Source organism: Hetaerina americana, unplaced genomic scaffold (assembly GCF_022747635.1).
Source record: "Hetaerina americana unplaced genomic scaffold, ioHetAmer1.1.p SCAF_8, whole genome shotgun sequence".
Classification (NCBI taxonomy): Eukaryota; Metazoa; Arthropoda; class Insecta; order Odonata; family Calopterygidae; genus Hetaerina; species Hetaerina americana.
This window is the reverse complement of record NW_027287427.1, coordinates 20,732,196-20,747,929: the sequence shown is the minus strand read 5'-3', so window position 1 is coordinate 20,747,929 and position 15,734 is coordinate 20,732,196. Positions and strand designations below refer to the sequence as shown.

The 15,734-nt window shown below is 37.3% G+C and overlaps 1 protein-coding gene across 1 annotated transcript in view; it reads right to left on the bottom strand.

Moving 5' to 3' along the window:
• Positions 1–15,734, bottom strand: part of Dscam3 (Down syndrome cell adhesion molecule 3) — an 819,144-nt gene that overhangs the window by 39,730 nt on the left and 763,680 nt on the right. Inside the window, exons 12-15 of the mRNA XM_071596808.1 lie at positions 5,968–6,279; positions 3,752–4,108; positions 2,140–2,259; positions 96–311 (exon numbers count right to left, since the gene is read on the bottom strand). Coding sequence (XP_071452909.1) covers positions 96–311; positions 2,140–2,259; positions 3,752–4,108; positions 5,968–6,279 — 1,005 coding nt within the window. The remainder of the gene's footprint in view (positions 1–95; positions 312–2,139; positions 2,260–3,751; positions 4,109–5,967; positions 6,280–15,734) is intronic.

The following is a 15,734-nucleotide window of genomic DNA, read 5'->3' as shown; positions in this document are numbered from 1 at the left end:
TTGAAGCTAAAAATTCCTTAATTTAATGCATCCATTTAATTAATGAAATCGATTTTTAGGCAATAATATAAGTTTTAAAATTGAAGGAGCCATACCATTCACAGCAATGTAGATTACTTTGGTAAGTCCTGATCCAATGCCATTGCTTGCTTTGCACAAATAGTAACCTTCATCATGCTCTGCTGCATTAGAAATTGCAAGTGTGCCATTGGGTGGTAAATATATTCGTGACCAGTGATTGGGGTTGCTTCCAATAGGAAGTGAATCTGACTGTCTCACAGTAACCCTTTGATAGTCTGATTGGGTGCGACCTGAGGAAAATAAGGTTTGAAATAAATGGAAATTTTTTATGAATTTCAACAATTAAAATTAGACAATTTAGTTCTAAAACAAGCATCATAACTCATACTTGAATTGTCAACAATTTTATTTTAACATTTTATAAAATATTTCATGGTACTTATATAGTACATGATACATGTCACATTTTATTTTATTTACTTGGTGGTTTACAATAACTGATAGTTACTGATCATTCAGTAAAATACCACATTTCAATGAAATCACAGTAATGATAAATTAAGGGGTGAGTTATGAAAACACCATGTAAAATTCATTCTGCTGCCAGAATAATAATAATAGGTTTTCTTCAAAGAAATACTTTTTTTGTTACTGCACAGGGAGATGCCTTGTAACGAGAGTTACGTAGGTTAGCAGGAAGAGTCCCAAAATGCTATCTTCTTTGCAAAGCCATAGCAGAAGTTAAAATTAGTGAAACTAACTCATGATAAGGTAATATAAAATAGTAATCAATTAATTTATTCATTATATTTTTCTGCCAGTCAGGCATGTGGCATAAAACATAGTCATTAAGATAAACAGAAAATAGAATAATACACAGCAGTGACCCAAACATAATAGGGATTTGGAAATAATCATATGTATACTATGCATTCATCGACAAAGAAAATGAGACTCAAAATTGCAGTTTTCTTATTAGATACATAACCCTGCTCAATCCCATTAATATATTATTGATGCGACACTCCCAAGATAGTTTTTTGTCAGGGTGGGACCCCACTAACTTTACAGATGTAGTTTTGTTATGAAGTTCTCTCAATTCAAATGAAACATTACTAGTTTTAGTGTCATTCAAAACAGGTTTATTATTCCTAAACCAAGCTGTCACACAGATTTGACATCTCATTTGCCATTCTTATATTTTTAATATACCTTATGCTTGCACCACAAAGTTGTGTGATCTGCAAAAATAACTAAAGCTTGCAGCAACTAGTCCTGTCATTGATATGAATGATAAAAGGAAGTGATCCAAGGATGAAGTCCTGTGGTAAATTATGTTTAAGTCTGAGCAGGTTAGATGTTTAATTATTAAATGGTACTTGTTGATACCTATCATTATTTGTGTACTTTTGGTTTTACAATGTCATATGACGCTATGTCAAAAGCTTTTGTAAGATCACACATTATTATTGTGCCATACTGATTGTTCTCAAAGGCTTGATTTATCATATCTGTAATGGTTTCAACTGGATTAGCACTTGATGTACCTGGTTTGTAGACATACTGATTGGGTTTTAATATTGATTCAAAGTGAGTCCAGTCAATATGAGTATTTAAGACTTTTAACAATATTTATAATAGAGTTTAAGGCAATGAGCTGCAACCATAAAGTTTGGTACAATATACTTCCCTCATATATTATATATGGTCCTTTGTGGGAGTGAACTCTTTTCTCATTTCCTCCACAACATTAATACAAAAATCTACTGAAATTTGGACACGTTACCTTCAAAGTGACTTTGCCTAATATGATCTAATAATATTAAACATATACATTAAAATTGTTTGTTTCAGGTCAAGGTAAGCACCAAACTTTAGCAAAGACTTTCCTCATATCTCTTAAAATTTGAAGAACACTAAAATTAACAGATCCGGGAAAAAAGTGTGATGTGCATTTTTCACAGAATTTACATAGATATTTTCTCTTGCCCATAATAAAGGAAGACCTTTGATGGAATCTTCATTTCATTGTCCATTCTTTTTCATGTCAATGTCTTTCTCTGAAAACCAATCAGCTAAATGAAATAAGAGGTTTTATTTGCATGGCCACATACATACCAGAACCTCTCATCCATACAATAGTAGGGTCTGGAAATCCTTTTGCTTGGCAATGAACAGACACCCAGCCCCCAGCCAAAGTAGCCACATCTCTTGGTTCCATCACCCATTGGGGAGCAACTATAAAAAACAATATGACATTTGAGATTTTGGCACAAAACAAACAGAGATAATGGGACATTTACAATGCTCAGAATTGTGAATTAAATACCTACTACTGAGCCAAATATTGAATGAGACTCACTTGATATAAAATAAATAAGGACCACTGAATTTTCAGAGGGGCTACTGCTAACTACTTTGAACTTAGGTATATGATCATGCAAATGATATTGAACTTTCCTATGATTTCCAGCAGGTCCTTGTGGAAAAGCAAATATTAAAGAAAAAAGTCCACAAAGGCATTTCTGATAGCCTGGCTGCAAACACTAAAAGAGTCCCTAATTGTAAATGCTCAAGATGTGGAAGAGTTGATTCTTAAAAATTTCAAAATTTTCCTCCCCAGCTGAATTTAAAAATCCTCAGATCCCTTGAATTATCCATTGATTTTAAACCTTACCAATATATGCTGCTTTCCTCCACAACAAACCCCCTCCATTCTATTATTTCCACTTTCTAAATGATGGAAAATGAAAATACAATAAAGTTAATGAGGAAAATTTGTAATCCCAGAGCAAAAATTGAACAAATTCATTGCTGTTATCCATTTCAAAGGTTTTTTGCTGTGAAAAAATCCAGAATATTTCACAAAAATTAGTTAAGAATGAATTTATCACCAGTGATGATTAATTTTATGGAGTTAGATCCCATAATTCCAGGTCAAATCTGGCAGTGATATTCCTTAGTTATAGTGCCTGTGGGATACATTAATGCACCAAACCAATACTCCTTATTGATGAGATAATGCCTTGAATACAGGGTTGTATATTGCCAAGTAATAGGTGGAAGAGTTCATATTAGGCCTAGAACTCCACATAAACTCACCCATGCATTGCTGTACAACTAAAAACTCTCCTTCCCCTTGTCTTCCCTCTCCTCTGTCCATCCCCTAGCATGAAATTTGTAAAAAATATCTCTGCTAATTTTTCCTCACAAAAATCACTTTTCTTAATATAAATCTCCAATTTGCTCTTAAATCAAGTCAACCCTCTCTCGATGACCTTATTGTCAAGATAAATAAAATTCACCACCTGATATTCACCCAAAATGGAGAATCTCTAGCTGTAATTCCACCTTTGCTCAAATTAAAGATAATATTTCTAGCCCTCAACCCATACAAACCTCTTTTGATAGTCATTTCCATGCCATCAAATCCATAAACAGTAATTCTGAGGGAAACAAAAGGTAAATCCATTGTAATCTTGGGTATTACTACTGACTATCAGTCCAAGATTCTCTCAATTCTGGTCCATATGGGAAAATTAAAAGAAAAACTCTTAAAGAGGAAGCCAAAGTAACACCCACCAAATCATATTCCTGTGATAATTGTAATTATAAAATAAGTTTTTCAAAGAAATTGCAACGAAATGGATTTAAAATTTAGGGGTTGCTAATCTCATTAATAGAAGCATAGAACAATCATGATTTTATGAATTTTGCATATCTATTTTACCATTAACAAGAAGTGTGGCACTGTGATTTGCAGAGGCGACATCATTAGATGCTATACAGGTGTAGCGGCCAGAGTGGGCAGCAGAAACACGAGGAACTACGAGGAGGCTAAAAAAATCTCCCTGAGTTGTAGTGTAGTAAGGCTGCTGTGATGATGATGATTGAGATGTTGGCTGAGGAAAACCAGAATGGTATGATGGCAGTGAGGAAGCTCCAAGAGGCAGAACTAGTGGATTGTTGTCCTTGAGCCACAGGAATCGCAAGGGTAAATCACCAGATGAGACAGAGCATGAGATCTGGAGCCGAGACCCCTCTCTTGTGTGCTCAGGGAAGCTGAATGGCTCAATGACAGGAGGGCCTGTAATATTAAAAAATCATATTTTATAAAAGCTAAAGTAAGATTAGCTTTATATTTTTGAAGGAAATGAAATCTAATGATGATAGAACTACTTCTGGTGAACTTCATCAATATTGCAACAACCTTATGCCTGTCTCACTTTCCTGTTAATTTCAAATCAGTTGATCAGGCATAGTTTCTCAGTGTTGATTACTTTTTATCAATACAATGAAGAATAGCATTAATAATAATTCCACAGGTCATGGTATTTTTAAACACTATTCATGGAGTGCCATTTATTTCATAAGCTATCTGTTGGATCATACACTTGATTATTTTTGGTGAATTGGAAAACTCTTAGAATTTAGTAATGATCAGTATCAGAGTACTGATATTGGTTGGTGGAATTATGATGTCCAACAAATAGAATTATATTGAAATAAAAAATACTAAACCTGACACCTTGTTTATTAATTTAATGATTTTTATCAACTAGGTGGCTGCAACTTTATTAACTTCTCATTCTTAAAAAAGAGAAGATTAATCTGCACAAAAAAAGGACTGAGTCTAGACGAACCCCCCTACACACACTCATACTCATTGCACACTTGGTACCCTTAAAGATCATGACACAGGGTGTGCATTCCAAAATGAGAGAGAAATGACCAGGTTTTACCTGGTTTATTTTCAATGTTTACAGATTAAAGGAATGCCATGGAAACATGCTAAATGATTCAAAATGTTTTGAATATATAGAATATATTTAAAAAATCAAGTGAGCAATTCATTTACCCAATGGTTGATTGTGAAACAGAGTTCTGAAATCGTGAATATGACCAACATTTTTTTTCCTAGAATATTCCATTAAGTGTCTATCTGAAAAGAATTAATGGCCTGCATATATTACAATGGAAATTCAGTATGGAAGTAGGTAACGTTTTGATCTTTAAAGGTGAACACAGGTAACAATGATAAACTGATTTTAGTGGCGATGAAAATAAACCAGTATTATCCGATTCCAGTTTGATTTGCCTTATCTCTTTTGCATGCCAATGCTTAGTTAAACTTTTTGGCTAAATCCAAAGCCTTCATTTTCCCTCCAAGACTCCCTCTTCATTCATAATCTCTCCCTCATAAGGTCACTGGTGAAATGAAATACACACTGTGGAAAGGATGAGACACCAATATGTTCATGGCAGTGGTCAATGCTAGGAGAAATGTGCAAAATAAGTGATGGAATGATGAAACTCTAACATTAAGGTTTATATTTAACTCAAAAAAAGGGCACCCATGAAATGCATCAAATTGTTTTAGTGGCATTTGTTAAATTCAGTCACATCCTCCTTGAAGACTGCAGGCCAAGGGAATCTGAAAATATAAATGAAGAAACTGCGCATGTAGGAAATTCAAACTGAATCCAATGCTGAGAGTAGTAGATACAAAAAACACCTTATTTGCGGTGACTGGTAATTCATAACTGCTGATGATTTAGATGTATTTTCCAGAAATATTTGGAAGATTTACATTATTAATTTCAAATTAAATCCTGCATTTTGTTTTTAATATTCCCCTAACTACTCCATTAAATCAGTAGCAGTGAATTACAAAAAATGCTTGTGTTCACAGTTTGCTTTATAACAGTGCCATTCCTAGATAAAAAACGACCGCCGTTTGAAAATGCTCGCCGATTCACTTCGAGTTTAAGGCGATGTGACTTTTGACTAGTAGTAACTCTTTTTTGATGGGGCATCATACTTATCTCCATTATTGGTTTGGGTTCAGCAATTCATGTAAAACACAACATTTGGATAATGCATTATGTTGATGGAAGACCAATTTTAGAGAAGATGGCTAAAACTTATCCAATAGGTAATACTCACTTTTGACCCTTACGATGACCTCTCCACGGGCGACCACATCTTCCCTAGGGCCACGTCCAGTCACCGTGCACACGTAAGACCCTCCGTCTGCTCCTGCCTCGACCTTAGTCAACAGCAAAGACCCATTTCCCGGGAAAGTCCTATGCCGGAGTAGAGAACCTTGGGAGGAGACCGCTGGCAGTTGCCGCTTCCGCCGGGCTCGTCGCTCCCATCGCACGGCCCCGACGGGGAAGCCGGAATAGGGGCACTGTAGCAGCAGGTCCGAGCCCGCCACGGCGGTGATGGGAGGAATCGTACGGACGCGAGGCGGTCCTGCGAAGAGACAGCGGTGAGTAGCATGTCGAACGCGGGGTAGGCTCAATTAATACCATATTAATATTCTAATCGCTGCATTTAATATGACGGTGGGAACGTCAGGGACCGATGGGTAGGCAAAATTAAATGGGTACATCGTCCTCGGAAATTGAGGAAAAGGCACAATTTATGGGAAGTCTCCAACTTCTCCAACCCCACATCTTGACCGCCTTTGTTGGGTGGGAAATGTTTGGGCGAGGGGAGGTTGAAATCTGGTGGTGGTTTGAATGGGCTCCGAAGCTTATTCTATTAGCATTACTTTCCCTTTCCCTCAACCGTACTTTTACAGAGGGATATCATTTTTTACCCAGGTACACTTTTAATATGTTGAAGGGGCTGGGTCGGCAAAAGAAATCATGAAGTCTTTGAAATTTATGAATACTTTGCCCCTCTCTAGTGACACCAGTGGGGGAAGTTTGCGTTCCGACCACCCAAAACACAATGGTTGGGGAAATGAAGTGCAGATAAGATAATGGTGCTATATCAATTCAAGTCGCCGGGTAATTTTTCAAAACTTTCAATTTAATATGAAATTGTTCACGAATTTTTAACTCCATTCCGGTCCTCCTTCAATATAGTGAATACATTTACAGAAGAACTATGGATCTAAAGAAAAACTCATTTTCGTGCGAAAAATGAAAGGAACATTTTTGGGCTTCGCTGAAGATTTTATTAACATCGTTTGCCTTCGTTTAGAATACTTCTAGTTACTCATCCCTACGTCCTGCTTTTACAAAGCCCTTCCAGATGGACCACTGGTAACACTTACGATGGCTCCCAAGTAAAAATTTAAGGCAACAAATAATAGGAATGCAACAATTTCAGAGTGTAAAAATCATTCGCCTGGGACTCGAACCCAGATCCCTCAATATCCGGTCGAGTGCTTCAGCCACTTAAGCTACCGAGGCGTCCTATTAAACTCTGAAATGTTGGGGCTTTTAAAGGAACTAGATGTTGTGACGAAATACTGTACATACAATGTCACAGGCATTCGTAGTCGTGCGCGACGCGCCACAGTCCACGAGGTTAAAGCCAACTTTAAACACTTATGGTGTTAATACTTTGACAAATTCCAAAGAAACTGTGGGAGATGCCGCAACAGTAACTTTTAACGGAGTCATCCGCTAATGCACTCGACCGGATATTGAGGGATCTGGGTTCGAGTCCCAGTCAAGGCGAATGATTTTTACACTCTGAAATTGCTGCATTGAAATGCACATTAGCGGATGACTCCGTTAAAAGTTACTGTTGCGGCATCTCCCGCAGTTTCTTTGGAATTTGTCAAATAATAGGAAATAAAACTTGACTTATGAATTGCTTATGCTTGCCAAACTTTGAGGAGCACATTTCACCGGCAAATAACTGATACACAGTGATGTAAGGAAAAGAAAAACAGTTATTCCACATTGATGTTTATTGATAAATGACCATGGTTTCCATGAGTATTCATGTGGAATTGCTGTTTATTTTTCCCTTAATTATGAAAGTATTCCTCAATTGAGACATAAAATAGTCTACTTTAATCATTAAATGGGCCCAACGGAACAAAAAAGGAAAACGGCTAGGAAATCATGGATTGCAGACGAAATGATTGGAAAAATGGAAGGCTGAAGGGAAGAAAATGGAAGAATGTAAACACAGGAAGAAAAAAGTACAGAGTGATAAATAGATAGAGATTGATAAATAGATAGCTCAGGCGAGAAACCAATTGGGGCAAAGAAGCACGATGGAAGACGCACTGAGAGGATATGGAGAGTTTACAAAGGAAGCGTGACATTTGTGCCCTATAAAGGAATATGACATTGTTTGTGACAGAAAAGGAAGGACTGTTGGGAAGTGAGAAGCGATCATCCTCGCAATAAATCAAAGCTAAGTCATGAAAATTATTACTTGAACTACTTAAGATTTAAGAGTTATAAAGATTACATAGAGGAACTATACGGGAGATACATTAAACCAATAATCTTAGATGGTCCTAGGCCAGTAATATTAGAAAGTTCTAGACATAATTTTAAATGAGATAAAAGGACATTAAGGGAACTGATATCAAATGAGGTCGTGGGGGTAGACAACATTAACTAATTAAGGGTTAAGAGAAACATGGTTAGACGAGTTTTTATGGACTAATTCTTAGCATTGATGATAGATGAATTTGACCGGAAGATTTCATCATATCAGCCTTAGTTTCTATTACAAAAAAGGTAAAGGCAGCCACATGTGAGTTTAATTCCTCACCTAACTAAACTGGTTCACGGGATCATCTAAGAGGATGGAGAGCAGGGTAAATGTTTACTTAGGGGATGATCAGTTTGGGTTTAGGAAGGGGATAGGCACGCGCGATGCTATTGAAGTAATGAGATCATTAATCGAGAGGAAAATAGAATACAATCAGGACGTATTTGCCTGTTTCGTAGATTTCGAAAAGGCATTAGATGGAGTGAATTGGGAAAAACTAATGAGTATTTTGCAGAAACTAGGAATAAATTGGAGGGATAGGAGGCTAATCCGACGCCTATATCAGTCTCAGACTGCTCAGGTGCGAGTGGGGAACGGAGAGTCTGGATGGGGAGTGTCAGGATGAGGTGTAAGGCAGGGTTGCCCATTATCACCGTTGCTGTTCAATCTGTATGTAGAGGAAATTATTGAAGAGGCATGGGAAGAACTGGAGGCAGGAATGAAAGTCGGATGGGTATTAATAAAATCAGTTAGGCTTGCTGATGGCCAAGCTCTAATTTGTTAGACAGCCAAGGGGTTGCAAGCATTGCTGAGTGAATTGGAAATTCAGGGCGACAGATATGGGATGAGAATGTAAACCAAGTAAAGATTATGCGGTGTTGAGAAAGAGTAAAGCTAAATTACATTGAAAGAAGGAGTCATAAACTTGAACAGGTGGAACATTTTACCTACCTTGTAATTTTGTTGGTTCAATGTGTCATGGATATACTAAGAAAAATTACATTATTCAAAGAAGCTTTCATATGCAGGAAATATATGAATTGATGACGGGGACATTGAGTGTGGATGGTGAAAAAAGGTTATTTAAAAATGTTATATGGAGCGTGGTTTTGTACGGCGGGGAAACATGGTCGTTAAGGCAAGATGATAGGCGTAAATTGGAGTCTTTTAAAATGTGGATGAGGAGAAGGATGGAAAAAGTGAAATGGATAGAAAAGAAAACAAACGAGGAAGTGCTAGGCATGCAATGGGAGGAGAGGGGATTGTTGACAAAAATCGAAAGGTGGTAGGAAAAGTGGATGCATAAAATTTGGATCGGGAATGGGGTGTTTAGAGACTGTGACAGTGGAGTGGGTGTTAGACCTGCGAGGAAGGGATAGGCCTGCATTCGAGGGAATTGAATTGGCACGTTGGACGGAATGAAGGGAGGGAGAACATATGTGGGATTGTGGAAAGATTTCTTGTAGTGTATGATGTCAGGTGGCGTTTTGTTAGGAGAGTCAAAGAAATTTATTGCTTTTCAATCTGTATCCATCCAAAACCTACTCTAAACGATATAATACCTGTAATAATAAGAATATTTAAATAAATCAATATTAATAATACTAAAAAATACCTCGGTTTTCCAGGATTAATTACGCAAAAATTTATCAGGATGTTCAATTGAATGAATAATAGTTCCAGAGAGAAGGTGTGTAATTTAATAGGCTAGGCCAGCGATGATTAGTCTATTTACGTAATGGCCAAAGTATACAGATATTTTCTAACATTCGATTATATATGAAACATTACCTGAATATGTATTCCGTATTATGATGATGTTATCAATAGTGTTTCGGAAGATAAATATAACCAATTTAAAAATATAATAACGGCTAGAACTCAAATCAATCACGATGGATTGTGAGGGATGAAATGTTTGTTCATTTCACTTGGAATCCCGGCTGTATATTTTTTTCAAATAAATAATATAGAAAATATAATTGTGTATGTAATATAATTTGGAAAAATGTTTTATCAAGAAATATTCATAATTTCTTTTAGATTTCACATGATTATACGTACATCGCGTGACATCATGATCTCGTACATCGCGTGACATCATGATCTCGTACATCGCGATGACGATTTCGTTTTTACTTTTCCCTAATCGATGAAGCGATCACATTCTTTATGTACATGCATTTGAAATGAGCGAATCATTCTGATCCCCAAAAATCTGCCTCCATGATTAGGGTAATATTTTACATGCATAAAAGTGCAGAAGTTTCTCATTATGTAAAATCTGTCAATAAATTTTGAGGTAATCAAAATTTGGTGGAGCATTTTATGATACCAACATCCAATTACGGAGGTTAATGTACGCTCGAAAAATAATATGAACAAGAGTAAATATCCCTCAAGTATGAAACAAGCAATGCATTGGGCATTTTTGATTGCACAAGCCGTTAAATTACAATTAGATTCGATCAATCAATACCTACTTCTCTCTGAATTCATATCTGGTGAAACTAATCGAGAAATCAAGATTTCATCCCTGTATGTGGTTCATTACACCGTTTTGCTTTATTTTTGGCTCTAGATTTTTTTTACTTGCTCAAAGCTCTAATAATTTTCATTTTTACCATGACATGGCAATAATTTGCAAATGAAAAACATTGGAAAGATCTCGGAATGATAAAAACAAATCACCTATGAGGTCTAATATGAGGTAGGTTTTGAGCAGTCATCACACAAAATCCTTGCTCAGCAGAGTTGAAAAGATGATAGAGGCGAAGAACTAGACAGACAGTTGGAAAGTTGGGGAAGTGAAGAACACATTGAGCCAAAGATAGAGAGAGAAAACATAGATGTCAAAAGTTTACGGGAGGTGAGATGGTGACAGAGTGGGGATTCTCGGAGTGATACTCACAGAGAATTTCATACCTGGGGAGGCGAGTCAACGAGGAACGGACATAATACCACACAAGAAACTCGGGAGAAGAATAGTCAATATAAGGCAGGCGAGTGAGAAAATGTAATTTTTATTAATATTTGGAATTATACGGTTTATGCTAGGTTTTGGAAGGTTGTAGTCTCATACATTTCCTGGCCTCACCTAACAAGAAAAAAAATCCTAACCCCCCCCCCACACTACATAAATTTAATTTTATACCAAAAAAATCAATAGAAATAAGCTTTTCCTTTTTGGGTAGCATATACTTCGTACTCGTAGGATACTCAGTAATCGATTTCCGATACGATATAGAATCCCCATAGTTATCGAAGCCGAAATTCTTCGATTGTGAGAAACACAAAAATGGTCAGTGGAATACAGTAGAATTAAAAAAAAATCAGGCCAAAAAAATGAATTTCAATTTCGGGATAACAACAGTTACGAAACGAGAACATTCGCCGAATTTGATGTTTTTGCGCAGATGAGGGCGTTATTAAAATCGTAAATGCATTGCATAATAATCCGCGCAGCCGTGGCAATTAGTGGAGAGTGAGGTGGAGGAGGTAAGTAGTGGCGAGCAATACCGCGGGGGGACCACCCACGGAACTCTTCCCTCCCTCCGCAGCGGGGCGCCCCTTCCGTGGGGCGACGCAGTGGGGTTGGGGGGGGGGTGGCAGGCAGGGGAATAGTCCGTCGCCTCCCCCACTCCCCCCCCCCCGCGGCCCAGGCCACTGGAAGCGATTCTTCCCGTCGCCATTAAACTCATCTCTCGAATCAAATGGGAAAATTAATTTTAATTGAATTACACAAATAAACAGGGATGACGCGGAATATGAATAACCCGACGGAATACTTCTCGAGGGCCAAATTATCAAATGAGTAGCCGCGGGAGGTCAGAGAATTATAATGTGGAGGAGGGTTGGGCATGTGCGCAGTATACCACTCTTCAATAAATATATATTGTATTTTATAAGGGGAATGTAATACAAAAACAAGTTTTTGTAATTTTCGATGAAATACTCGTATGTCAGCTTATTTCAACAGCGCAAGAGTGCACTAAATGTATATGTATGTATGCATGCGTGTAAATAAATAAATATAATCCTTTCCATTCTTCTCCTGAATGGGCGAAGAGAATTTGTTCCTAATCACGTGTGAGGCTATTCTTTTACAATTACTTGTGCGTGCATTGTTTTTTCGATGCTCGGCGTTTCCCCCATGAGTTCATGAATGAGTATATTCAGATATGGATGAGTATATTCAGTTATGCTGCCGCAACTTGTATTCAGGGTGTGGCAACATAACTTCTTTTTTGATAACGCAAAATCCCTTTAAAGAGGAAAGTTATGTGTTGCCGGTATATACGAGGGTCATCCGGAAAGTAGTACCCGTTCGTGAAATAAAGACACAAAAGTAAATATTAACAAACATAAAAAATTTTATTTGAAAGAGGATACTTTAAACTACTTCTCAACATAATCTCCAAGCAAATTAAGGCATTTGTCATAACGTGTGACAAGTTTCTGTATTCCTGCTGCATAGTCCTTCGCCGCCAGCTCATTGAGATACGCGAGGGACCCATCTTGCACAAATTTTTGCATAATGCAGATGGTGTTTAACAATTTCATGAACAATTGTTCGAGAAACATTGGGAAAATGCTCACAGATGTCATCAATTGTGACGCGCCGATCGTTCCTCACGAATTCGTCAACTGAGCTCACCAGTTGGTCTGTAATGACAGACGGTCTACCCGAACGCTCATCGTCGTGTGTGTTCCCCCTCCCCATGTTGAAGTTGCGACACCACCGCCGAACAGACGACTCGTCCATTACATTGTCTCCATACACCTCCTTTAATTGGCGATGAATATCACATGGGCGAACGTTTCTTGCATTGAGGAATTTAATCACTGCCCTCACTTCACAACTGGCGGCGTTCTCAATTTTTTTAAACATTGTAAACAATCACAGAAACAACACAGGCAATGCTAGCGTCACGCAACTTGGCTCAGAGAAGGCAGACAAGCCACTGAAGCTATCTGACCTCGTCCAGCGGCTACTCGCGTCGTCAGCACTTCATGCGGCACGAACGGGTACTACTTTCCGGATGAACCTCGTAATAACCCGTAGAAAATGTTTGCAAGAGTGAAATGTAGTATTGCCACTGGAGTGATTATGGCAAAAAGCAAGGACGTCCACAACTTTGCTTTTTGAATATTTCGGTATCTCAACCACCTTTTTCTCTGGAAGGGAGGAGATTCCCTTTCTCCCGTCACCCGTGCCCTCACTCTTCTCCTTTCCAGTGATAGTAGTAGCGACAAAGTATGAGAAAAATAAAAATCTGAGCGTACTTTATATCTAAATATTAACATAATACGTATTACAATCTTAAGATTGGTTTACTACAGTCCTCTCAATTTTTCTTTATTCGGTGTTAATTCCCTCAACCCCTGAGAGAATTTCTGCCTTATGTCCTTCTTAATTTGTTCCCTGCATTCGTTTCTTGGTCTTCGTCGTGATCCACCCACGGGGGAGTTTCCCTTTTTTGTGCGCCCTATGTTAGTAATTTACTTTTTTCATCCAAGTTTGTGTGTATGCATGTATGAATAAATAAATATATATGTGTATATATAATATATATGTGTATATATTATATTTTTATTTATATATATATTTATATATATATTTGTCGAAAGAAGGGTATGATATGAAGCTCCACTCTCCCGACACCCCTTGAGTACCAGTTCGAATATTTAAGCATAGGAGCTCGAGTCTCATGCATAGCTTGTTAATCAGGGAATGAAAAAAATAAAATAGGTGAGTGTGAGTTTCACGAAAGTGGGAAGAGGGGAGCCACTCACTCAGGGGCGCGCGCGACGGGGGTGGAGAAGGGATTCACGGCGTGGGGCCATTCTGGGCGAGAGCATGAGAGAACGGGGATGGCTCAATCCTTGGACCCCTCGACTGGACACTCAACTTGATAAGTGGCAGGGGCTGTCCCCGGATGGAGAACGAGTTCGTTCTGAGAGCAAGGGTATGGGGGATTCGCGGGGCAATTTTTTTGCACGGATACATCTCGACTGGGTAAAATAAGTAAAATCATTACTGGAGAGGTAATGACTAATTTTCACAGAATGACAAACATGCACACACAACTTTACACTGGTGGATAGTTTTACACCTGTTAATGCACACACATGGTTAATTATCACATTATTCAGTGTAATTTCCCAAAAGTAGCTGTGGCGGCCTTCCTTTTTAGACGAAATATCACTGTTTATTTAAGAATTAGATTCATCTGGACTTGCAGCAATCGTAGAAGTTGAACTTTATTTTGTGCTCGTCTACGGTGATGGATTTATTGCGATCATAGGATGTGTTGTGTAATTGGTTTAAGGATTATTATGCAATTGAAGAGTATGTTATAATGGGATTTAACAGTTGATATCATAATAATTTTTAATGTGCTCTCATTTTTATTGCTAAAAAGATATTAAGAAAACAGAATACAGACTATCGGTAGCATGGGTAATGCAGTTTGTGATTGAAACTCTGATACAAGATGAAAATTAAATTTTTTGGGATATCACTTCGTTAAATTACTTCTCACTTTTGTACAGTAAGAGTTACCTGCAGCTAGTTTGTAACAAATGTCTTGGGGAAAAAATGAGGGTGTTTTAACTTGTCCTCCTCATTCGTCATATTAGATTTGCTATTACTTGAATATAGCAATTAGTTCGTGATAAAATTCTTTATCGAAAAAACTACTTTAAATCTGATCAATCCATTCATCATATCAATTTAAAGTATATTTTTCCTGGGAGAAAATTTTTCCGAAAAACTTCAACTAAAAAAAACATGCAATAAAAACAGTTTTTTCGTTAATTTTATATGATAATACTAATTTGCTGTGATTCCATGGTTTTCTAGTATAATAAAGTGTAAAAAAAAATATTTTTGAAAAAACTTTCCAATTCCTGGCATTAAAGAATACAAGAATCGCTAGCTGATGTCTTAATGGAAGTCGGTAAACCGAAAAACGCTTCTCAGTCGTGTAAGACTATAGAATACCAGGTGTATTTTGGATAGCGCCGTTTAACAATTCAACACCAACCTGTTAATGTTCATTGCTTCAGGAATGATTAGGTAGAGAGAATCATGAAGTGGTATACATGCTATTTTGTCCAATGCACAAATAGTACGTGAAAAATATATTGTTTCTTAAATTTTTTTTTAAAATTAAACAGTGGCTAATTAAGTGATGGAAATTACTCCATTAAGGATTTCCTATATTTATTTGAAAATTGCCAAAGAATATTTTCGCAATCATTATCCGAAACAAGTTCAAATGAAAAAGGTTCATGGATCAAATAGGCATACTTAAAGTATTCACGTAAAAGGATCGTAGATGATTGATATATTCAGAAAAGCAGGATATGACTTATGAAAATATGGTTTATGGTACAGTGAGAATTGCTGCAGAAAACAGACGAGTGGGAGGTGCAATGGAAATGGCAACGAA